Source organism: Physeter macrocephalus, chromosome 9, assembly GCF_002837175.3.
Source record: "Physeter macrocephalus isolate SW-GA chromosome 9, ASM283717v5, whole genome shotgun sequence".
NCBI lineage: Eukaryota > Metazoa > Chordata > Mammalia > Artiodactyla > Physeteridae > Physeter > Physeter macrocephalus.
Window position 1 is genome coordinate 799733 of NC_041222.1, and position 25216 is coordinate 824948.

The following is a 25216-nucleotide window of genomic DNA, read 5'->3' on the forward strand; positions in this document are numbered from 1 at the left end:
GGGGGGACTGAGGAGTTTCATAAGGGACTATTTACAAAGGGTATGGGCAGGGTTAAGGTACTCTTATGAGGACACTTAAGCCCCCGAGGGCCGGCAAAACAGGGAGTCAGGACCAACCCTCAGCTTGAAAGGATGAGAGAAGGGTGTTGCTACCAGGCCCTGAAGCTGCCTGACAGGAGCTGGGGCCTTGGCAGAGGAGCCCATCTGCTGTCCACCCTTACCTGGCAGAAAGGAGCTGGGCAAGTGAATGCACTGCCTTCTTTCTCCTCCCATCCGCCAAGCTCCTCCTAGCGTGTCTCTGGTAGATCCTAACCAGAAGCCAGAAGGACAGGTCCATAGAGGCAAGCCTCCAAAGCGAAGCACAAGGTGGGGAGGGGATCTGGAGGAGCAAACAGAAAAACCAGCTCGCCTAAATACCTGATGGGGTTGGTGGGGGTTTAAGTGAGTTAATCGTCATAAATGCCTGACACAGCAAATGATCATTCGCTACCCATTTGATCAGGCTGTCTATTTGGCATTTACTTGTCAAAAGGCCACGATGTAACTTTTATTCTCAGGTGGCAAAAGCCAGAATGAAAACAAAGACATGTGGTCATATATCCACAGTGAAAAACAAAACTTTTACAAAGTTGACAGATAACATTTATTAAAACATGTCATACAAAAGAGCGTGGTCTCTTCTATAAGAAGAAAATATTAAACAGTAACACTCAATTAAGTAAAACCATGCTGTACACTGAAGACAGCAATATATAAAGACAAAACTATTCAACTTTTGCAACACAGGCATAACATTTCACAAAATATCAATAAGATATGCACCTAATGATAATCTATTTATCATCAAATGGTTTTGTGGTCTAAGAGTCACCTGACTTGCATAAATAAAGTAATTCTCTAGAAGAAACATTGGAAACCTCATAAAAGGAAAGAAGGCAGCAGCAACTGACATTATGACACAGGCTTCAAGCAAAACTAAAAAAAAAAAAAAAAAAAAAAAAAAAAAGTCACATTTGCAAAATGTGTTCCAGCATCTTCCCATAGGGCACTATCAGTAGAGATTTGAAATAAGAAACATGTACCTTTAAACACATAAGTAGCAAAGAAAAAACCCAAACAAACACACACCCTGGTTTCACTGAACAAAGTTAGTCACCCATGAAAGCAACCTAAATCACAAAATTAGTGTGGCACAGAGGGCTGGGGGCGAGGCCGCGGATATATGTTGCTTGGTTTTCAGCACTCCTAATTATCAGAGACCTTATAAAAGCAAACACCTGGCTTCGGAGTGGCGGCATCCTCTCCACCCTCCCCCAGGGGGTGCAGCAAATCCTCTTCCTCGGGGAAAGCAGTGTTGTTGCTTCTGCTCTGCCCCAACTTCACTTCTACAGCAGCTTGAGGAGGTGTGTGCCTCCGTGGGAAGACCACTGAGACTAAGCAGCTTTCCCAAACAGCTACAAGTCAGCTTTGGGTCAGTTTAGTTCAGCAAATGCCCACTAGAACGGAGGAGACCCTTTTGGGCAGACTCTTTGAAAGTAGTGGCCAAAAGAAGAGACGGGAGTAAAGTGAGATCTAGAAACCAGAATCAACAGGCCGGGGTCCGAGAGTGCCAGAGGACAACCCTCCACAGCTGAGAAAAGGCTATCGTAGTCCTTCCTCAGTTAGACGGTGATACCTACTTTACCAAGTGGATTATTGCAATGTGTGTATCTAAAATTAAAGGCATAGCATAAGTACTAATATTAAATACCACTGGTGGTGCCTTGAAGCCCTGTCCCACTGGGATGGGAGAAAAACCACAGTTAAGACTCAAAGTAGGGGACAAATACCTTGGTTGTAGGCCATTGACAAGATCCCTGAAAGACTGTTTGGAAATGTTAACCCCCTGCTATCCAAACTCAATGGGAAGGATAAAGATTTTCTAAAGCTGTACTGAGGGTAAGGAGAGAGACTATCTATCCAACCCAGGGTGGGCAGGAAAAAAAAAAAAGGTAGTAATACAGTATAATCTCCTAATCCTAAAAGCAAAGTTTATAAAGATTCACTTTTAACATCCAAACTAAGGCAATCCCCTTCCCCCGCCTCTCTGAACACGGCCAGCATTTCAGATGCCCAACCACCTCGCAGGGTCTGGCTGACCTGATTAGCAACTCTAATTTTTACAAAAACCCCACTATCATAAAAAGCTTAAAACTGCAGATGTGAGGAACTTACATTTTATATTCTACATTTAGTAGCTGATGTACATATAAGGAGTTCAATATAAGATATCCCTCTTTTCATAACACATTAAGTAAGTCCCAGCACAACTGACTGCTTCCAAAACTACCACCAAAGAGCTGCCCAGTCAGTAGTCCTGGCCGAACAAGAGCTCTTCCTCACCATTACACATGACGGGGTGCTGTGCTGATCTCAACATAATTGAAGGACCATGATTTTTCCAGAATATTTTTATTTTACCTCTCAGACTCTTCTTCCCAAGTGTCCCAACACTCGTTTGAATATAATCTTTAATAGAAACCAGCACATCAAACCTTCCAAACAGGGAAAAAATGGTTTGCTGATAACCATGGGAGAGGATGATCAGCTTTTGGCAGAACAAAATGGCTTCACTGCCTTAGTACTGAAATTAGTAGGAGTAATACAACAATTTCTCCTCACATATAAAGGCTAGGATCATACCTAAAACCCATTGCTTCTAACGTGAGAAAAAAGAAGGAGCAATTGAGCTTGATTGTAAGTCACCTCTATATTCTCTGTTAGGTACACAGAGAAATGACTGTTAACTGGTGAAGTTTCAACACTAAGAGAAGAAGATATTAACGTGGCAAACAACCAAGAGGTAATATCTAGCTTCTAGGTTAAAAAATCAATATATATATATATATATATATATTTATAATAAAGTTTTAAATACAAAGTGCTTTTTATATATCGAGAATGATACAGTGTTAATGAATACATCCCTGTTTTGTAACCTCGATTACAAGAGTTAACTGGTAAGTCAGTCCTTCTTTCCCCTTTCCAAACAACATTTAACCAGTAAATGCCTTGATGGTAGGAGCTTGAGGATCAGAGGCCACTGCCAGCACAGTCTCTCACTTTAGAGCAAAGCCAAAAAACTTTTAGAACAAAATTTCACCCCAAATCCAAGAAAAGTTATTTTTATTTTAAGGAAAAAAAGTTTCCACTAAGAAATAATAAGCCGGTAAGTTTACGGAAAAGTTAACATAACAGTAGCACCCTGTCCCTACCCTGGTGACAGCTTCAGGTATGTTACACAGCTTAAAACATCCTGAACATACTTCTTTTTTAACCTAAAACCTCTGAGTGATCCTCAGAAAAGGTCTCAGAATAGCTGCTTTTCTTGTTTTTTGGTAGATATAGCTATGTGGACTTGTAAACTTATGCAGCTTTATCTATAATATGAGAGCATGAATCTGTGGACTACTTCCTAAAATTAGGACTCTTTCTTTCCGCCTTTTCAAACACGTTCCAGCACTCCTAGAGAGCCAGGAGGATTAGCTCAGTGTACCCCTCTACGAGTATCTCCCCCACCAGTGTATTTTCAAGACTCCTCTTTTCTTGGGTAACTGTACCCCACAACTCACCCCGCCCAAGTATAACCTGACACTCAAAATTCTGCTACTCGGCTACTCTCATTCTGACAGTTGGAGTGTCACTGTAGCACTCTATTAGCTCCTGAAGTTCATAGGTAACTCTCAGCCGTGACTTCTGGCTCCTTCCCAGTAACTGTGGTCATTGACTGACCTCTTCAGGAAGCACCATAACCTAAGACAGAGTGAATCGGCTGGAGCAGCGAATGGTACCGTGGTCAGAGTCAAAGCAGGCTAGATGTCTACTAGCCACAGAGCAGATCCCCCTGTGTGGATGCTACAATTAAACGGGATTTGGGACAGCAAACCAGTTAGAAATACCTATGTCTGGCACCCTAGAGTATTACAATTAGAAACAGTTGTTTAAACTAAATGTTAGTACTAAAATATAAAACTCTGACTTATCAAGAGTCTGAAACACATTGTGACAGTGGCATCTTACAGAATTTGAAGCTTGTACCATAAGTTATTTGTTTCTTACTTAGAATGCCACCCTCTTAGTATCGCCATAGTTTTGGTTAAAATACCCTTTAGAAAGAATAAACCCAGGTAAGAGAGCTCTGTTAATCAACTTAGTATCCTAGGAATCACATTATTTGTAACTATTACATAAGTAGCATTTCATTCAGTGAAGCAGCTACCAAAACAAACTCACATTACCTAAGTATCTATAGTAAGAGCAAAAGAAAATTCCAATATGACCTTGTAATAATGAGTGATCAAAAACTGCTGCCACCTGAAATGGAACTGGTGGGTTGGAGTCCAATTCCAAGTACAGGTGTCTCTATCACCAAGTCCACCTGCCTCATTCACAATGGGCCTGAAGGTTTACCTTGCCAGGTGTGAGGTGGGCTCACTTATCCCCATTACCCACTCCAGGCCTGAAACATACAAATTTGAAGAATTAAGATTTTTTAATTGGCCTACTTAGAGCTGGTCTTTCAGAAATATCTTCCTTTTTTTTAAGCTTCTCTCATAATAGCAAGTAGCACGCATCATCTGTGCCCAGATTTGCATAATTACCATAGTTTATTTTTGTGCCTGCCACTCAAGGGCCAGAGCCTATTTTTAGTTAGCCTCAGTCGTATTCTGCTCAGCCTTTGCAGCTTCGTAGGACTTGGTACAAGAAGTCACATGCCTGTGGAAACTGTCCCTCCACATAAATCTCTTTGCACAGATATTACACTCATATGGCTTTATGCCTGTGTGAATTTTCATGTGGCCCACGAGATGATGCTTCATTTTGAATTTCTTACCACAGACACCACAGCCATAAGGCCGAAGGCCAAGGTGCATGCTCATGTGTCGATCTCTCTGACTCTTGTGAGTGAAACTTTTCCCACACTGACAAGGATACAGCTTGTCGGTGGCTGAGAATCCTAGGTGGGACGCTTCTTCTTTAATCCCTGTTACCATTTCAATATTCTCACTGTAGCCTGTTGCTAGGGCAGCCTCCTGTCTGTGCCCAATGAGATTCCCATCCGACCTCTCTCCGGAAAACTCTTCCATGGAAGAGCCATAGAAATCCACCTGCTCGTCATAATTGCTTTCATCAGCCTGTTCATCAAACTCTGCTTCCACTTTCTTTTCCCCGATGTGAAAGTCTTCCTCTACTCCCGAGGGCTGGACCGAGTGCTCTGTCTGCATGGTGTTGATGGACTCTGTGACCTGGTGTTCATCGTAGGATGCATGCACATCCATGCCCTCGCACGCTTGCTCAAAGCGCTCAGGCTTCACATGGATCCAGCGTTTGTGAGCCATTATGCTGGGCTTGCTGTACATGGGCCGGGTGTAGTGGAACTCGGCACTGTCGCTGGCCCCCTCCTCCCCATCCTGGCTCGCCATCTCAGTGCTCAGCCGGTCATGCTCTGTGGACGAGTTGCTAGGAAGGTATTCATGCTCGGTGAGCTGAGATGACAGCTCGTCTTTGGTGCTCTCCTCTTCATTCTCTCCGTCCCTCAGTTCCTGGGCTTTGGGGAAATCCGTATGGCCCCCAGAGCCCAGCTCAAAGCTCTCTACCAGGCCATTGTAACTACTGCTGCTGGGAGACTGGTGGTCACTGCCATGATTTAGCTTCTGACAAAGGACTGTAGGGTTTCCTTCTAAAACCTCAGTGCATTTGTCTACCACATGCCACATCTGGAGGAAGCTTGCTGCTGTTAAGTAACTAACAATTTCTGGAGCAGGCATTACTAGACGTCCCGTGTAACTTGATAGGAGAATGTTCTCAAACACTCTCGGGTTCATCACATCAGGCAAAACAATCCTCCTGCTGTTTTTCAGGAGTACCTGGTCACAAAAGTAGGGTGAACTGGCAGCAAGAACGGCTTTGTGTGCTCGGAAAATGTGGCCTTGGACAACAATGGAGACATCACATAATTGTCCTTGCTGGCGCTGCTGGTTCAGTTTCTGCAGAATGGTGCTGGAAAAATCAGGAAATTCTACTCGAAAAGAGTTTGTTCCAGGCTCCATTTCATCACAAATCTTGTTTGGTGCTACAAGAGAAAGAAAAATTAGTACTAATTCCAGCCCAAAGAGAAACTTATTGATCACTAAAAAAACTAAGACTAGTTCCACAGTTCCATAAAGTCCCCTGGCCTGTGGGCATGGTGGGTGGAGCATTCATTCCCCAGAGCAAGGCTTGCAGGTGCGAGCGTACCAAAAGCAGGAACCAGTCACCATTCTTTATGGTATTAACTCTTGATACCGCCCGTGTCTATGAGTGGGAAAATAGAATCCAAAGATATTTGTAAGCTATATAAATCTCAAGTAAAACAAAGTAAATATTTCTAGTCAAAACAAACACAATACCTGTTCCAAACGACAGAATTTTTAAGAGGCCTCAGATTCAACCCACATTTGACAAGCTGGGGTGAGGAAGGAATTGTGGAGAAAAGGAAAAGCACATGTAAAGGCTCTCAGGCAGAAATGATCATGGTTAACTGCAAGGAACTGAAAAGAAACCACCAGGCTAGAATCCACTAAGGGGGCAGGGGTCTGAAGAGGTGGGGCCAGAACAGTCAGGCCTTTGGTCCTTCAGCACCACAGGGGTGAACTTGCGAGGTCCCAAACAATATGGGTTTCTCTAGTTGCTGTCAGCATTTTAGCCCTTTAAGAGCTTCTCATAATGTGAAGCAGAACGAAATGGCAAGGCAAGGTATTCTATCGGGTGATCTCCAAATTGTTTACAAAGTTATAGAACAAAGAGGATAGTAAATACTGTCCCTGTTACTGAATGAACTCAATCTGAAAATAAAGTTATAACAAAGAATGAGGGATTGCCCGTGGCATTACTGTAAATATACTTTGTGGGATGAGTCAAGCATTAGAGACAATTCCTAACAAGAGTGATCAGTGAGATGAATTCTGCAGCATGCTCAGGCCCCATAATTCCACAGTAAATTAAAACAAACCAGAAAACTCAACAGACTTATTGGTGCTATTTGTCACCTAGGTCTAATACCATATCTAAACATTGCTAAATACCAGATTTTCTAAGCATGAGATAAAAGAAGCAGATAACCCAACAAAGGTTGAAAGTTATCTTTCAGAGATAGGGAGAGATGCCAAGAGAAGAAACTAATGTTTCCTGAGTAATTACTATATATTGGGTGGGCCAAAGTTTGTTTGGGTTTCTCTGTAACATGGAGATTTTTGGCCAACCCAATACCAGGAACTGTACACCTTTTTTCACCTAATCTTTGTAACGACCCTGCAAACGTAGAGGACTGACATTCTTAAGTTCACTATTTCAAGTAACTTTCCTAAGGCTAAAATAAAAGCTAGTTTTTATTACGTTGGAATTTGAAATCTAGGTCTCCATGACTCCAAAGCCTACGCTACTTTCCTATCACGTCACTGCCTCTTCTAAGAAGATGCTAAAATACCAGATTAGTCATTAATAATTTTAAGAGGTAAGGCAATGTTTTTAGAATGAAGTATTAATTTATGGTTTATAGCTCTTAAAACATTTCATAATAATTTAAAACAAACAAAAAAATAAGACCAGGAAATAAATTATTTAGGTATTTGTAATTTCAAAAGGAAAAGTTAACGACATAAATGTATATAGACTAGAGGTATGTAAATTCTGAGAACTACGTCTGGATTCTCTGCTTTCATCAGTAAAGAATTTTGATTTTAGCTATTTGAAAAAAGGAAGGGGGGAATAAAACACACACATAAAAAAATTTACAAAAAAGCTGTTAAAAAAAAAATCTCTCCACCATTTATTCCTAGTCCCCCACCTCCCCCGGAAGGAAATCACCATTAACAAACTCCTGTATATATTTCTACAAACTTCTCTGCACATATATCAGAATAAATCATATACATCCTTTAAAAATTCCTACCCAAATGGGCTCATTACCTACATTCTATTCTGTACTTAGCTTTTGTCATTCAATGTATCTTGTAGAACATCTGACATACTATAAGCTGATTATGTTCCCCAAAATGCATATGTTGAAACCCTACCCCAATGTGATGGTGTTTGCTTTGGGGGATGATTAGGTCATGAGGGCAGAGCCCTCCCGAATGGGATTAATTAGATTCATTAGTCCCTTATGAAAGAGACAACAGAGAACTCCCTTGTCCCTTTGGCCATATGAGGACACAGTGAAAAGACAGCTGTCTATGAACTAGTGAGTGGGCCCTCGCCAGAAGCCAAATCTGCTGGTACCTTGACCTTGGATTTCTCAGCCTCCAGAACTCTGAGAAATAAATTTCTGTTGTTCATAAGCCACCCAGTCTATGACACTTTGTTATAGTAGCCCGAATGGACTAAGACACCACAATAGCATAAAAAGCTTAATGGCTATACAGCTTTCTCCTATGTGGATGTATGATAATTTAGTCAGTTCTCTTCTGACAGAATTTCAATTGTCTGGGTTTTTGAAATTATGACTATCTTGGCATATCCTTGGAAAAAGCTATAGGGTTACCTCTACCAGTGGAACTGCTGCGTCAAAGGACTATGAGTTGACATTCATATATATATATATATATATATATATGACTAATATGTATATATGACTAATTTCCAGAAAGGTTGCACCAAGTCACACTCCTACCAACAGTAAATGACCGTGTCTATTCCCCTACACCCTTACCAATGCTGGACTTTATCAAGCAAGACAAAAAAGTTTGCAAATCTCCTAAGTGAATAATCCATGATTCACTGTTTTGATCAATATTTCTTTCATTATGAATGAGACTCATATTCTATTCATGTTTACTGGTCATTTGTTTTTCCTATATATTATCAGTCATATCCTTTGTGCAAATAAATTGAGCAATTCATCTTACTGATTTGCAATTTTTGTAAATTCAGATTAACTTCGAAATTTGTGTAAATTATCCAATCTTTGCTTTTATGGCCCCAGGATTTTGTGTTAGACGCACAAAGGCATTCCTGCCTCCAATATTACTTTTAAAAAGTAAAAAGAATTATTTAGGTTTTATTCCTGGCACCATTTTTTAAAAAGGCATTTAAACCTTTAATATACAAAGAGTTTACTTTGGTATAAGGAGAAGGTTAGGATCCAGTTTTCCCTTTTCCCTCCAAAATGACAAGCCTGTTTTTACTACACTATTTATTGAATAACTCATCTTTTCCTCAAGATTTCAAGTATCTGTTGTGGAATTTTATGTGACCGAGATAAGGCTTTTAAAAACAGTTCTATAAAAATAAACGCCATAAGCGATGTTAGAGAAAATGGTGGAGTAGGAAGCTTTAGGTGTCAATCCCTCCACTAAAACAACTAGTAAACTGTTAAAATGATCAGAATAAACCATTTCTCAACTCTGGAATCTGATCAGACACTTAAAGCAACCAATGCAATGCTAGATGAAAGAAGAGGCTGCTAAACCTCGTTAAGAGAGCAGCATGCTGCAAACCAGCAAAAATCCCCATTCCTCAGCTCTGCCACAATCTGCAGGACAGTGGCCCAATTTCCAAGAGTGCCTGGCTGATGCCAGCGTGGCAAGAACAACACTGTCCAAAAATTTGGGGTTTTGCATCTTGGCCAGTCTGGCCAACCCACACAAGCTTTTTCTTGGCCCCCTCAGGCTGCAGTGGTTTTCCCAGTAGCATCCACTGGAAGATTTTAAAATACAAACACCACTCCCCATTCCTTGGGCCCAAATATTTAAGGAAATCTCTGTCAGGACACAGCCTATCACATAGATAAAGCAACAGAAACTTCCGTGACTACATGCAACAAGGAATACAGACTTTGCAAAACAGTTCAGAAAAAAATCACCATACAGACAACTGCAGCCATCAACAAGAAACAAAAAAAAATCCCCTAGGAGGGGAAGAATCTGATTTCAAGAGCTACCACATTGGAATACTAAAAATATCCAGTTCTGAACCAAAAATCACAAAGTATACAAAGAAAAAGGAAAATAAGGTACATTCACAGGAAAAAAAGAATTAGAAACTATCCTTGAAGAATTCCAGACATTGTTAAGTGCTAGTCAAAGCTGTTAAAGTCAACTGTCTTGGATATGCTCAAATTGTTAAAGAAAACTATGGACAAGGAACTAAAGAAAATCAAGAGAACAATGGCAATAAAGAGACAGAAATTATAAAATGTAACCAAATAGAAATTCTGGAGCTGAAAAGTGTAACAGCTGTATTATGGGCTGAGTTGTAGCCTTCCAAAATTCCTATGTTAAAGCCCTAATCCCCAGTACTCCAGAATGTGACTATATTTGGATTTAGGGCCTTTAAAAAGGTAATTAAGTTAAAATGAGGTTGTTAGGGTGGGACCTAATCCAAGCTGACTGGTAGTCTTATAAGAAATGAAATTTGGACAGAGAGACATCAGGCATGCGTGCAATGTGAAGACAGTGAAAAGCTGGCACCTGCAAGCCAAAGAGAAAGGCCTCAGGAGGAACCAAATCTGCCAACATTTTGATCTCAGACTTCTAGCCTCTAAAATTGTGATAAAATAAATTTTTGTTGCTTAGGTCACCTAGCCTGTGGTATTTTATTATGGCAGACCAAGGAAACAAATAAAAGTTGAAATTAAAAATTCATAATAAGGAGTCCAATGGCAGATTTAAGCAGGCAAAAGGAAAAAAATTCATCAAACTCAAATGTAAAGCAACTGAAATATCCAGTCTGAGGAGTATAAGGAAGGAAGAAAAAGAAACACAATCTGAGGTACCTATGGAAAACCAAATATACCAACATGCAAATCAGAGTCTCAGAAGGAGAAAAAAGAATAGAAAAGATATTAAATGATATAATGATTGAAAACTTCCTGAATTTGATGAAAGACATAAATCTCACACATCCAAGAAGCTTAACAAACTCCAAGGAGATAAAATTAAAGAGATCCACATGAGATACACTGTAAGACAAATAGTGGAAAGCCAAAGACAATGGAGAATCTTGAAAGCAGCAAGAAAGAAGCCACTCATCACACAAAAGGGATCCTCAGTAAGACCAACAGCTAACTGCTCATCAGAAACCACGGCACTCAGAAGGCAGTGCACAACATATTTAAAGTGCTAGGATAAAGATCTGTCAACCAGGAATTCTACACCTGCAAAACTATCCTTTCAAGAATGAAGGAGAAATTAAGACATTCCCAGATAAACAGAAGCTAAGGGTGTTTTGTTACTAATAGGTTTCCTCTACAAGAAATGATAAAGGTGTCCTTCAGGCTGAGATAAAAGAACACTAGATAGTAATTCAAAGTCATATGAAGGAATAAAGACTACTGGTAAAGGTAACAGCATAGGTAAATATAAGAGCTGATATTATACTTTTGGTTTACAACTCCTCTTTTTTTCCTGAATGATTTGAAAGGCAAATGAATAAAAGAATAATTATAAATCTATGTTATTAGGCACACAATGTATTAAGATGTAATCAGTGACAATAACAATATGAAGAGGGAGGGATGGAGATGTAGAGGAGCAGAGTGTTCATATACTATTGAAACTAGCTAAGTTTAAGATGTTAATTGTAAACCTCAAGGTAACTACTAGGAAAATAACTAAAAATATACATGAAAAGCAAAGAAGGGAATCAAAACTGTATACAAAAACAAAACAAAAATCTCAATTAAAAAGCAGTAAGGGAGGAGTTGAGGAACAAAAAACATGTTAAGATACACAGAAGATAGCTAGAAATAAATGGTAGAAATAAATCCTCCTTTATCAGTAAATTACTTCAAATGTAAATGGATTAAGCTCTCCAATTAAAAGGCAAGAGACTGGCAGAATGGATTAAAAAAACATGGTTTATCTATATGTTGTCTATAAGAGACTCACTTTAGATACAAAGGCACAAAGATGTTTAAAGTAAAATAATGGAAAAGGTATTTCATGCAAAGAGAAACAGAAAGAGCTACGGTGACTATATTATTATCAGACAAAATAGATTTTAAATCAAAAAGGATCACTCTATCAAGACTACATGACAATTAAAAACATATATGTACCTAGGGCTTCCCTGGTGGCACAGTGTATAAGAATCTGCCTGCCAATGCAAGGGACACAGGTTCAATCCCTGTGCCGGGAAGATCCCACTGAGCAACTAAGCCGGTGCGCCACAACTACTGAGCCTGCGCTCTAGAGCCTGCGAACCACAACTACTGAAGCCTGAGTGCCTAGAGCCCATGCTCCGCAACAAGAGAAACCACCGCAATGAGAAGCCCACGCACCACGATGAAGAGCAGCCCCCGTGCACCGCAACTAGAGAAAGCCCACACGCAGCAACAAGGACCCAACACAGCCATAAATAAATAAATAAAATTTAAAAAAAAAACAGAAAAAAAACCCCAAAACATATATGCACCTAACAAAAGAAAATATATGAACAGAATTGAAGAGAGAAACATACACATCTACAAAACAGGTGGAGACTTCAATACCTCACTTTCAATAATGGATAGAAAAATAGGACAGAAGATCTATAAGGAAATAGAGGACTTTAACAATATTATAAATCAATTATACTGAAAAAACACATAGAGAACACAAACAGAAAGGAATGAAGTTCTGATATATGCTGCAACATGGATGAACACTGAAAACGTTACACTAAAACAACATGCTAAACATTTATGTAAGCCAGACACAAAGTACAAATGTATAATTCTACTTATGTGAATTATCTAGAATAGGCAAATTCAGAGAAAGTAGATTAGAGGTTACCAGGGGCTCAGGTGAGTGAGAAATGGGGAGTTATTGCTTAATGGACAGAGTTTCTATTTGGGATGACGAAAATATTTTGGAACTAGAAAGTGGTGCTGATTGCACAACACTGGGGTATAATTAATGTCACTAAATTGTACACCTGAAAATGGTTAAAGTGGCAAATTGAATATTTATTTTTTACCACACATGACAAAAAAAACTGGAAAAAAGTCATGTAACTTTATTTTTAACTGTGTCAAGGTGGTAACAGTCTTTGTAATTTAGTAAGTATCTGACCTCTACCCTTAAATTTGAGTGAATGTGGCATTTCTACATATTCCCTCAACTTGTAACATGCAAAACCTAAACCTCTCCTACAGGTTTTCCTGCTATATAAGCAATATTTACAAACTCACAGGCAGTTGTGACCTACATTAATAGTACAGTTGCCATTTCAATTGTTAAGAGTTTCATAAAAGTAATTAACTCACTAAAAAAAAATTTTTTAAACCCCACAACATAAAACACTATATGCAAAGTACTGTGGGAGATTTCTAAGATGATGAAGGAATGTCACTGTCCAGAGCTTATAATCTGGTAGGGAGATAAAAAACATGCATACAACCCTGTTATTCAAGGCAAAGCCTGATAAAAGCACCACAAAAGAATTATAAATCCAAGAGGAATTCAGAGGCGGGAACCTGGTATACTCTAAAGTTCTATATCCTGTCACTATAAATTCTGGTGTCACCAAAGTAAGAGGAAGACTTGAGAGCAGCATATAATTCTTCCCATCTACTACATCCTAACCAAAAAAATCTAAGAAATAAAGAAAAACTAGCCTGAAAAGTTGGGTTCAGAGTTATCTATATGCAACAAATTTTAATTAAGGATATAGTGGAGATGGGGCCAGGATAAAGGGAGACACTGACCTGGCAACTCCACCTGCTATACCAGGCAATTCTGGTAGCAGTAATCCTGACAGAGGACCAACAGATACCTGTTCATTTGGAAGGCCTGCAGCTAAAAAGCCAGGGCAGACCACAGGAAAGGTCTTGCATATTGGCAACATTCAGAGATGGCTGTATTGGGATACCAAAGGTTGCACACTGCCTCAGCAGAAAAGCTTTAAAGACTTGACATGAGAGGGTAGCTCCAAGGAGGCAAAAACATAGCCCATCCTTTGCCAGCTGGGCCAAAGAGACAAAAATAGGCCCCTGGTAAAACAATTTCACTAACACAGAAGAAAGTGCTCAAACTCTCCTAACAGTGCCTCAGGCCTAGCCTCCAGCCCCAGCCATTTTACTCAAGCTAACCCTGGTGTCCATATAGTCAGGCCATCCTCCAGCAAAAGAGCTAAGAGTTGATTATAACAGCATTCAGGTATATGAAGGACCCCATGATAATCTTCCCAAAAAGGGGGAAATTTTCAGACCTGAACAAAATGTTTCCCAACAGTTTTATTCTGTAAATAAATGGGGTCTGTAAATAGATTCTACAGTAACCAAGAAAAAGAAAATAGTAAAGTGTAAACAAAGAGTACAGTTTAGATAGCATTTTTAAACTGATTTCCACAAACATGAAAACGCAGTCTCCATGAATGAAGTTTAAGGAAGATAAGACAAAAGGAATGATATGAATGATTCATTCATATCATTCATTTGATATGAAAAATGATACAAAAAAAGTAGAATGATATGAAAAAAAGAGCCAACTGAATTAAAGACAAGATGTAAGGTAACTAAAATAGAGCAAAAATTTAAACAGGCAATAAGGAGCAGAATTGCAACTACAGAAAACGGAATCAATGATGTGGAAGGCACTTTGAGGAACTTTTATATAGGAGGAGGATAAAAATATGAAAACAGCAAGGGAGAAGATAACAGAACAGGAGAACAGAGAATAGAGATCCAACATATGGCTAATTAGCATCCTTGAAAGAAATAACAAAACGAATGGAGTAGAAGGAATAATCAAATAAAATATTTAATAGAAGAAAACTTGCCTGAGTGTAAAGCCTTGAGTATTCAGAAGAGTCTTGCCTCAGCAATGGGGACAAATTAGCCCTAGACAAAATGCAGTTCTGGTCCCATTCAACAAAGCTTAAAAACAAGCCTCACACATGCTGCGGAGCAACTAAGCCCGTGTGCCACAACTACTGGGCCTGCGTGCCACAACTACTGAAGCCCACGTGCCTAGAGCCTGTGCTCCACAACAAGAGAAGCCACCACAATGAGAAGCCCGCGCACTGCAACGAAGAGTAGCCCCCGCTCTCCACAACTAGAGAAAGCCCGCACACAGCAATGAAGACCCAACGCAACTGAAAAAAAAAAAAAAAAAGCCTCAAAAGGATTAAAATATTTCCAAATAACTTAATTGTGTTCCAGAACAAAGCTTAAGGATATTTACGTAATACAAAAAATCCAAAACCCAACAAGGTAAAATTCATGTCTGGCATTCAATTAAAAAAAAAAAAAATCACCTGGGATGCAAAGAAGCAGGAAAATATAACCCATATTAAGGAGAGAGAAAAAAGAAAAAAACTGATCAACAGAAACAGACCCAGAAATGACAAACTTATACAACTGGTAGAAAATTCTACATCCCATGTGTTCAAGAAAATAGAGGAAAATTAAGCATAGTAGGTAGACAGGAAAACAAACAAACAAACAAACAAACCCAAATTGAACTTCTACAAACACTGGATGGCAGTAACAAAAGAATTAACATGAAGAAAAGATTAATGAACTTGAAAACACAGCAACACAAACAACCTAAAATAGAAAAAATCTGAAAAAAAAAGAAAACAGGAAGCGGGGAGAGAGTATCAGTGAGTTGTGGGACAACTACAAGGCACAAAATTGGAGTCTCTGAAGGAGTGGGAGGGTATAAAGCCCAAAATTTATTTGAATAACAGCCAAAATCTTCCTAAAGTTGATAAAAACTATAAAAAGCCACAGATCCAGGAAGCTTGACAAACCCCAAGCACAAGAAGTATGAAGAAAACTATACCAAGGCATATCATAATCAAATCACTGAAAACTAGTAACGAAGAGAAAATCTTAAAAGCAGCCAGAGAAAAAAGATTCATTGTGTACAGAGGACCAAAGGTAAGAAAAGTTGCAAGCTTCTTGTCAGAAACAATGCCAGCCAGAAGAAAGGAGACAATTCAAGACAGTAGACATCTTTAAAGTGCTGAAAGAGAAAACTGTCAACCTAGAATTCTACACCCAATCAAAATATCTTTCAAAATGAAGGTGAAGTACTTTTTTAGATATAGAAAAGTGAATAGAATCCATCACAAAAAAGGTCAAAAGTAAAAAGAACAAGTACATGAAAACAAAAAAATTTCAGACAACAATATTATTATCAAAGTAAATTCAATGTAAAAAGCATCAAATGAGGTGAAAGTTTATTGATAACTGATGAATTCTATAATTCACATGAGGGTTACCTTGTGAACTTGTATGTGTAAACGTAGTATAGTTTTCAAAAAAAAAACCACAACAGTGACAGAAACATAATTATAGTGAGAAATATAAATGTCCCTCTTTTAATCTTTAATAAATCAATAAGGCAAAAGATAATTTGGATCTAGAGGTTTAGAGTGGTTATCATTAATAATGCTAATTTAACTGAAACATACAACCTCTGTATCCTACAAATAATACATCATCTTTTTCAGTTTCCATAGGACATTTACATAAATGATCACATAAGTGGCCACAGAGAGCATCAATAAATCCCCCAAAGCAGAAATGCATACATGAGCTCATCTGATTACAAGTGATTACACAATAATAAATCTAGAAATGTCAAATTCACAAAATTAGGAATAAGAAATGAAACATAATCACATGATAGAAACTTTTTAAAATAGAAAACAATTTTCCCCTAATAAATTTTAAAGTCTCATTGATAAAAACTTTACAGAAAAATATAGAAATCTAACAGATCAGTAACTATGGAGAAATGATAAAACATAATCAAATGACTGCCCAAAGCACAAAGGGAAAATTCTTTAAAACTAATTCCTATGCTATATAAACTGTTTCAGAGGGGGAAGAAGGGAGAAAGGGAACAGATAGGAGAAAATTTGCTAATTATTTTTTATAAAACCATGCTATCAAAACTGGACAACAAAGAAAAAACAGTAAGCCTATCTCACTTATTAACACAGAAACATTATAAACCACATGGCATTCTGGTTTATTTTAATCTCTTGTAGGTTGAGTGTTTTATGAGTGTGACACATTGAAAAAACTGAGTTACTGGTACCATCACACTGAGGGCAAGATGCTATTTTATGATAAAATTACCACCAGAAGGCCCTCTCAAAAGCTCTTTTCCATTCAAGACTACTGCTAGTGGCATGTACATCATTACCTGTGCTTCCTTCTACAAGTGACAGGGAGTAGTGAGAGATAAATCTGGAAGGAATGACTGGTACTATCCTGCTGAAGGCTGAGTTTGAGCTTTAAATGTGGGCACTGGAGGCAGCACTGAAAACTTGTGTGACATGCTGTGAAATATGTTCAGAAAGGATAATCTGTTGATGGTCTTAAAGCAGAAGCAAGTCTGAAAAAAAGGTCAATTCTAAGAGTTCAGTAAACATGCTCTAGGTTTGAGGCAATGAAAGTAACAGTGGGTATGGAAAACAGAATTGATGGGACTAACTGACTGGGTAGGCAGGAAGATGCAAGAGTAGCCCAAGGTACACATAATACTATCAAGAAAATGAAAAGACTACCGAATATAAAATAATTAGCTAGTGGGAAGCAGCAGCAGAACACAGGGAGATCGGCTCAGTGCGTTGCGGTGACCTAGAGGGCTGGGATAGGGAGGATGGAAGGGAGGCTCAAGAGGGAGGGGATAATGGGGACATGTGTATGCATACGGCTGATTCACTTTGGTGTACAACAGAAACTAACACAGTATTGTGAAGAAATTATACTCCAATAAAGATCTATTAAAAAAGAAAATGAAAAGATAACCTACAACATGGGAGAAAATAGATTCAAATCATATTGATAAGTGACTTGTATCCAGAATACATAAAGAACTCTTAAAATTCAATAATAAAAAGACTACCCAATTGAAAAATGGGTAAAGGATTTGAATAGACATTTCCCCAAAGAAGATACACAAAAGAGCATACAAAAGATGTTCAATATCATTATTCATTAGGGAAATGCAAATCGAAACTACAATGAGACATCACTTTTCACCCACTTGGATGGCTATGATAAGTAAGACAGACACTAACAAGTGTTGGAGAGGATATGGAAGGATTAGAACCCTTATACATTGCTGGTGGGAATGTAAAACGGGGCAGCCACTTTGGAAAACAGTTTGGCAGCTCCTCAAAAAGTTAAACAGAATTATCACATAACTCAACAATTCTACTCTTAGGTATATACCCAAGAGAAATGAAAACATATGATGTCCACAGCAAACTTATCTATGAATGTCTATAACAGCATTATTCATAATGGCCAGAAAGTGGAACCAACTCAAATGTCCTCAACTGAAGACTGGATAAATAGAATGTGGTATATCTATAAAATGGAATATTATTCCACTTTATTACATACTATATGTATTATGCCATTCTTTTGGCAATAAAAAAGAATGAAGTATTGATAGATACGACAACATGGCTGAGCCTTGAAACACTGTGCCAAATGAAAGAAGTTAGACACAAAAGGCTAAATCTTGTGTGATTTCATTTATATGAAATGTCCAGAATAGGGAAATCCAGAGACAAAAAGTAAATCAGCGGCTGCAAGGAACTACAGGGCGAGGAGTGACTGCAAATTGGTTTTCTTTTAAAGGGGAGACAAAAATTCTAAAATTAAGTTGTGGTGATGGGTATGCAACCCATTAAATATACTAAAAAAAACCCTCTTAACTACCTATGAATTATGTCTCAATAAAGCAGTTTTAAAAAATAGAGTGATGCAAGGTAAACTAGTTACCAATCCCAACTGGGTAACTAGGAAAATGTCATAATTAGTAGGAGAGGTAACAGCATCTACCATGTATTTAACGCATGTATTGTAACAGACTGTGCAAAGCACTTTTTGTATTCTCATTTAATCCACCTAACAACCCGCTTGATAGATATTTTTTATTCCTATTGTATGGAATAAGAAATAGACAAAGAGGCTAAACTACTTGCCTAAGGTCATATAACCAGTAAGCAGTGAACCTGGAATTTAAATTCAAAACACTTGCTCAGGCCCAAAAGAGTCTGAGAGATGAGACAGTATGGAAGGTAAAGATGAGTATTTTCACAAATAAATACCTGAAACAATCTACAATGTACAACACATTCATAAACTCCAGAGCAAATTATTCACCGTCTTCAGACTTAATGAAGTACTAGCAATTTTATATGTCACCTTGCAAAGTTAAAAAAAAAAAAATCCAATAGTAACAGTTCTAAAACAAACACACCAATCCCAGCTAACTCCTTCCATTGTTCAGAGATTATCTGGCTTTTTTTTAAAGCAGAGGACAAAGGGTAAATATTAAAGAATCGCTGAACTAGGGTTTCCCTGGTGGTGCAGTGGCTAAGAATCTACCTGTCAATGCAGGGGACACGGGTTTGAGCCCTGGTCTGGGAAGATCCCACATGCCACGGAGCAACTAAGCCAGTGCACCACAACTACTGAAGCCCACGTGCGTAGACCCTGTGCTCCGCAACAAGAGAAGCCACCGCAATGAGAAGCCCGCACACCGCAATGAAGAGTAGCCCCGCTCACCGCAACTAGAGAAAAGCCCGTGTGCAGCAACAAAGAACCAACGCAGCCAAAATAAAATAAATTAATAATAATTAAAAAAAAGAATCACTGAACTAGATGACCTCCAAGATCCCTTCCAACTCTGACGAGTTTAAAAGTAGCCTGTATTTATTATTCAGCTGAGGAATTGTATGTCAAGTTTTATATACTATTTAAATACCAATTACATATCCTAAAAACACAGAGGACGACAATATAATAGGGAAGTCGACCCACGAGTGACTTTTCTTGAAGCCCTCCAGAGATTTCTTAATCATGGTACACGGTAATTTGCACGCTTACTGTAGAGAGCACATTTTAACACAGTAAATATTACTTTAGTAAATCTCTAGACTGGCACAAATGTACAATAATACCAACACTCCATGCATATAAAAATACTTTAGTCAAATGCTTTACATTTCACAAAGCAGACTATGTAAACTTGGGTCTGGCAATACCCCTGTATCATCACACTCACGAGTTAAACTAAAGCTCAAGAAGGTTACAAGATCCGTCCAAGGTCACATATCTCAGAAGTGGTATGTCAGGATTTAAACAGAAGCGTAATTCCAAATCTAATACTTCTCTAAGTTAAAAAAAAAAAAAGTCACTTAGCAGAAAATTTCTTGGAATTTAAATGCTCTAACAGTACAAAGTATGGCAGTGATTGGCCTTAAAATGTGCAATAGATACTCCTCAGAAGAGAAGTATAAGAACCTTTCCGGTCTAGAGCAATTAAATACAACTACATTATTATTTTTTACTGAAAAAGAAACCATTTTAGTAAATAATTGAAAAAACTGCATTTTTAGCAAGTTTATGGCTTACCTAATGCAAAGCTGTATTCCTGGGATAAAGTTCCTTATGCCATGACCATCAAAAAGCAGTATGAATGAACGAGGAAGAGGAACCCATTTCTTAGCTTTGTTTCAAATTAAAATCACATTGATCTCTGAAAAGAAGAATCAGGTTGAAAATGTAAGAGATGCTGATGCTATTCAGTGTGCACCAGCGCCTTGCTAATAAATACTATACTTGTGGGTGACTGGCAGAAAGAAAATTAATCACGACTGATATTTTTTGGTTATATTAGCTTTGTTTCTGCACGTTCTTAGCTTCTGCCTTTGTATTTTTTAAATAAACTTTTAACTATGGGATAATTTTAGTTTTACAGAAAAGTTGCAAAAAATGTTGAGTTCCCATATGACTGTCAGCCAGTTTTCTTTTAATGTTAACATCTTGTATTACCATGGTACATCTGTCAAAAATAGGAAACCAACACTGGTCGTTACCTATGTAATTTTGCAGAATTAAACTATCCTTTGCAAAAGTGTTTTTGGCCTCCAGACCATTATCAATCAATACCCCTATATTTTCTAATTGGAACACCGCAGCCAAAGAACTTAGTAAAACCTATTTCAGGGTTTTTAAAAAACAAGCTGCCTACTTTGTGAAGTTTGATTCACGCCACAGCTGAATGTTTACTTTAAAACTTCAGGGCAAATGGTCCATTGTGGTAAATTCTTTGAGATTCAAAAGAGAAGTTATTGTTCTAACCACTAACTCCCCACTTATCAGTCATCCTGCCATTACGTTACAATAAAGCCAAGGAAATGTTTTTAACTGCACCCTCATATTCATTAGAATTCCGGATAAGAAGCTCAATCAAGAAAGCAGAAGGAAGAAACACTTGCTGGTATGCATGTTCTACATACCAACAAAATAAAAGTTTTTTCCTCAGTATGTTACAAATAAGACAAAAGTCTCTTTCTATTCTAAATGCAAACATAAATAAGGTAAAAAGGAAAAGTTCATGAAAATAATATAGAACTACATTCAACTGATTATAAGAGGCACATTTTTTTCACATTTTTAAATTTCTGAAATCAGGATGTGATGTCCAGGTGGAAGTTATAACAGTTGTCTCTGCCTAAGACAATGATAGAGCATTCCTGAGAGCCTCATCAACGTTTCTGATGGCACAAAAGATGACACTGTGGAAAAGCACGGACGCAGCTCTGAATTGAAAAGTATTCAAGAGTAGGAAGGTTAATGAACACTTTAACCAATTTATTTCACTTTTCTTCTTTTTACACATACACTAGAGTATCATTTTAAAATGTCTAGGGACTTCCCTGGTGGCGCAGTGATTTGGACTCTGCGCTCCCAATGCAGGGGGCCTGGGTTCAATCCCTGGTGGGGGAACTAGATCCCACGTGCATGCTGTGGCTGAGAGTTCGCATGCTGCAACTAAGGAGCTCTCCCGCCCCAACTGAGACCCGGCGCAACCAAAAAAAAAAAAAAAAAAAGAAACAAGTCTAAGTAAGTTTAAAAATGTAAAGAAGCGTATGTAATAGCTTAATTGGCAGTGTTTTCCTTCGGTCGTACATAAAATAATCGATAGTATCTAGGATTCAATATGGTAGTAATTCAGCTGCGACAACCTTATAAGAAACCTTGAAAAACTAGCTTACAAACAAACCAATGACTTAGATGAGAGAACACAAAACAAAGGCCTCCCCCATCAGAAAACACACAAGAAAATAACACAATTTTTCTTTATTATAATAAAAAGACTGTTTTTCCAACCCTAAGAGTTTTCTTCATGTGAAAAGTTAAAATCTTCCTCAAATTTTCTGCTTGTGTAGCAGATTGCTGCACTGAATCCAATGAATATGGAGGGACAGCCAGGGTGGGAACCTGCTACAAGTATAAATTTTTAACTAAATTCTTTCAACCAAACTCCTTTTCTAAGGACCTTGGCTGTGGAGAGCAGGCATCAAGAAACGTAAGTTCAACTAAATGTTCCTAAAAGCTACAGAATGAATTTTTAAAGTCACATTTTTCATAGAGCTTGTTAATTCCAGGAATCTACACTTAGCAATTTTTCTGGTAAAAATATACCTAACATGAAATTTACCATTTTAACCATTTAAAGTGTACAATTAGTGGCATTAAGTACATTTATGTTGTTGTGCAACCATCACCATTATCCATTTGCAGAACTTTTTCATAATCCCAAACTAAAACTCGGTATCCATTAAACTCTCCACTCCCTCCTCCCACTCAGGCCTTGGTAAACTATACTCCATTTTCTGTCTCCATGAATTTGCCTATTTTACTTTACTTATTTATTTTTATTTTTTGCTGTACGCGGGCCTCTGTTGTGGCCTCTCCCGTTGCGGAGGACAGGCTCCGGACGCGCAGCCCCAGCGGCCATGGCTCACGGGCCCAGCCGCTCCGCGGCACGTGGGATCCTCCCGGACCGGGGCACGAACCCGTGTCCCCTGCATCGGCAGGCGGACTCTCAACCACTGCGCCACCAGGGAAGCCCAGCCCCCAATTTGCCTATTTTAGATACCTCATATAAGCGAACTCATACAATATTTGTTCTTTTGTGTCTGGCTTATTTCTCCAGTGACTACTTTTGTAAAGCAAAGAATGAAGAACCCCAAATCATTATGTTTCTCATAATTTAACTGTACACAGTGACACAATCACTGAACTAAGCATACAGCTCTCCCAGAAATTCTGCTACTGTTCCATGAGCCCCAAGGGGCAGAGGATCTCAGACCCTTCCTTAATCTGGAGACAGGCCTGGTTAAGCAGCTGTAACTCAGAAAGCAGGCTCTTTAGAACCCTAGAGGCCACGTGGATGGAGCAAAGGGAAGTAGGGAACTGGGCAGGCCTGAAAAACCACGGTAAGAAAAAGCAAGGATTCATCAAGCTACTTTGGCCCTGAGATGGCCTCCTCTCTGTCCTCCAGGAGCTCCTGCACCCTGACACTTAGGTTGGGCGACACCTGTCAGAGTTGAGGTCAGACGGCAGTCTAGTCGCTGACACTGTCACCCGTGCAGGAAGCTTCACAGGGTCATGAGTCACCTTCCATGGCTCAGAGGTCAGGGCAGGCCCGCCCAGAGAAACCCAGTTAGGAGAGGCAGAAACAAGACAGAAGGACACACGACTGGCAGAGAGAGAAAGAAACACAGATGGGCAAAGAGCTGGACCGACAGGCAGGCCATGAATGAGAGTTAAGAGACACACAAGCAAAATGGAAACAGAAATAAAGACAGGGTCCAGATACTCAGAGATGGGTTCGAGGGAGACAAAGTGGAGAGAAATACAAAGCCGACAGGAGCCGAGTTGAGAGGCAAAAAGGGCAGGTGACAACAGGTGACACAGACAGCAAAAAAGGTGAAACACAGAAGTAAACAGAGGCAGGTATCAGCGAAGTCCCGGCGTAGTCTTTCTCCCGGCCTTGACCCGATCCCGAGGCCGCCAAGCCGCGCCCACCCGGCGCCCCCGAAAGGCCGGCGGCCGGACTGACGGGGGGGCAGGATCTCTAAGCGCTCTGGCCCGCTGAGGTCCGCCGCCGCGGGGTGACCTTGGGCGAAATGCTGCCTCAGGGGCCTTGGGGTCGCTGTACGCGCGCCGGGCTGGCCAGAAACCGCAGGGGTCGGACCCGGGGTGCCGGGACTCCAACGGCCCGCGCGCGGCTTCAGCATCCCGGTCGGCGTAAGGGGCCTGGCGGTGCCAGCGGTGCGCGCGCCGCGACCTGCAGAGAAGCCCTTATACCTCTCCGGTTTCCCTTCCTGCCCCCTTGCTACCCGTTGTCCAGACTCCGACATACCTGCGAAGTCCTCGACGCTCACATAGCCCACCGGTGGGATACTTTCCGCCGCCGCCGGCGCCAGGCCCGTTCAAGCCGTCGCCGCCGCGACCGCCTCAGCCTGCGCCTCCCGCCCCCGGAAACGCTTCCCGGTCCAGCCCCCACCAAAACTGCCAGTGCTTCCGGGGGTGCGTCAGAGAGAAAGCGATGTGCGCATGCGGGACTCGCGTTTGGGGCGGGGCGTCAGGAGCGTGCTCAGAGAGAGCCGGCGGCTGCGCAGTATAACCTGGAGCAGGTCAATCTGCATTAGGGACTCTAGGGACACCGCTGAGAATTGAGCGGATACCGAGTCCTAAACCCTTTGACCTATCTCAGCTTGTCTAGCAGAGATTGTGTCAAATCCTTCTGTGCTTCCACAGAGCCTTTGGCTCGTATTGGATGCTCAGTAAGTGTTCAATGAAAGGACTAGTGCCCTCTGTGTGGCAAGCACTGTGCCGGGAACCCCTAGGAAAAGCTCCACCCCAACTGGAGGGAATGACTCATAATTGGTCCAGACTCTTCGTGGTAAACTCATTCTCATTAGCCAGTAGTTGGACTAGGCATAAGCATGTGACCAACTTCTAGCCCATAATACGTATTATAGAAGTCATTGAGTGGGGCATCTGGAAAAGTTCCTGTTAGTTTATCTTGTTTTTGTTTTTACGGAGTCCACTAGGACTTATAGTTGAGTGTGCACCTTAAGTGCTTTGCCACGGCCTGCAAAGCAGAAAGATTGAGAGAGCCCAGGTCTCATATGACATTAAGCTACAGTTTCAGCTTTGGACTGCTTACTCCTGGATGTTTGCTGCATGAGCCTAATAAACTTACTTGGACTTTATTTCTAGCAATATTATAGACTGCATATCTCCAAATATAACGGCAACAAAATATATAAAATTGCTAGGAGAAGTATTGAAAATACCCTTTTTAAATGTATAGATAACCTTGCGAGAAAGCCAGGAAAATCATCTGAGGCCAGAAAGGGAGCAGAAACATAAGCCTAGGAA

The 25216-nt window shown here is 39.8% G+C and overlaps 1 protein-coding gene across 2 annotated transcripts; it reads right to left on the minus strand.

The window, feature by feature from the left end:
• Positions 1 to 620: 620 nt before the first annotated feature.
• Positions 621 to 24320, minus strand: ZBTB43 (zinc finger and BTB domain containing 43). 2 transcript variants are annotated; one of them, XM_028493512.2, is made up of 3 exons: positions 24192 to 24320; positions 20390 to 20513; positions 621 to 6112 (listed from the first exon to the last, which is right to left on the minus strand). In XM_028493512.2, exon 3 carries the CDS (start codon positions 6087 to 6089, stop codon positions 4686 to 4688), a length of 1404 nt encoding a protein of 467 aa, XP_028349313.1. In that variant the 5' UTR covers positions 6090 to 6112; positions 20390 to 20513; positions 24192 to 24320; the 3' UTR covers positions 621 to 4685. The 2 variants fall into 2 exon arrangements, with proteins under 2 accessions (XP_028349313.1, XP_007130762.1); XM_007130700.4 differs by lacking the exon at positions 20390 to 20513.
• Positions 24321 to 25216: the final 896 nt, after the last annotated feature.

Coding starts and splice junctions, on each gene's coding strand:
- ZBTB43 (XM_007130700.4), bottom strand. CDS start 6,089: ATGGAGCCTGGAACAAACTCTTTTCGAGTAGAATTTCCTGATTTTTCC.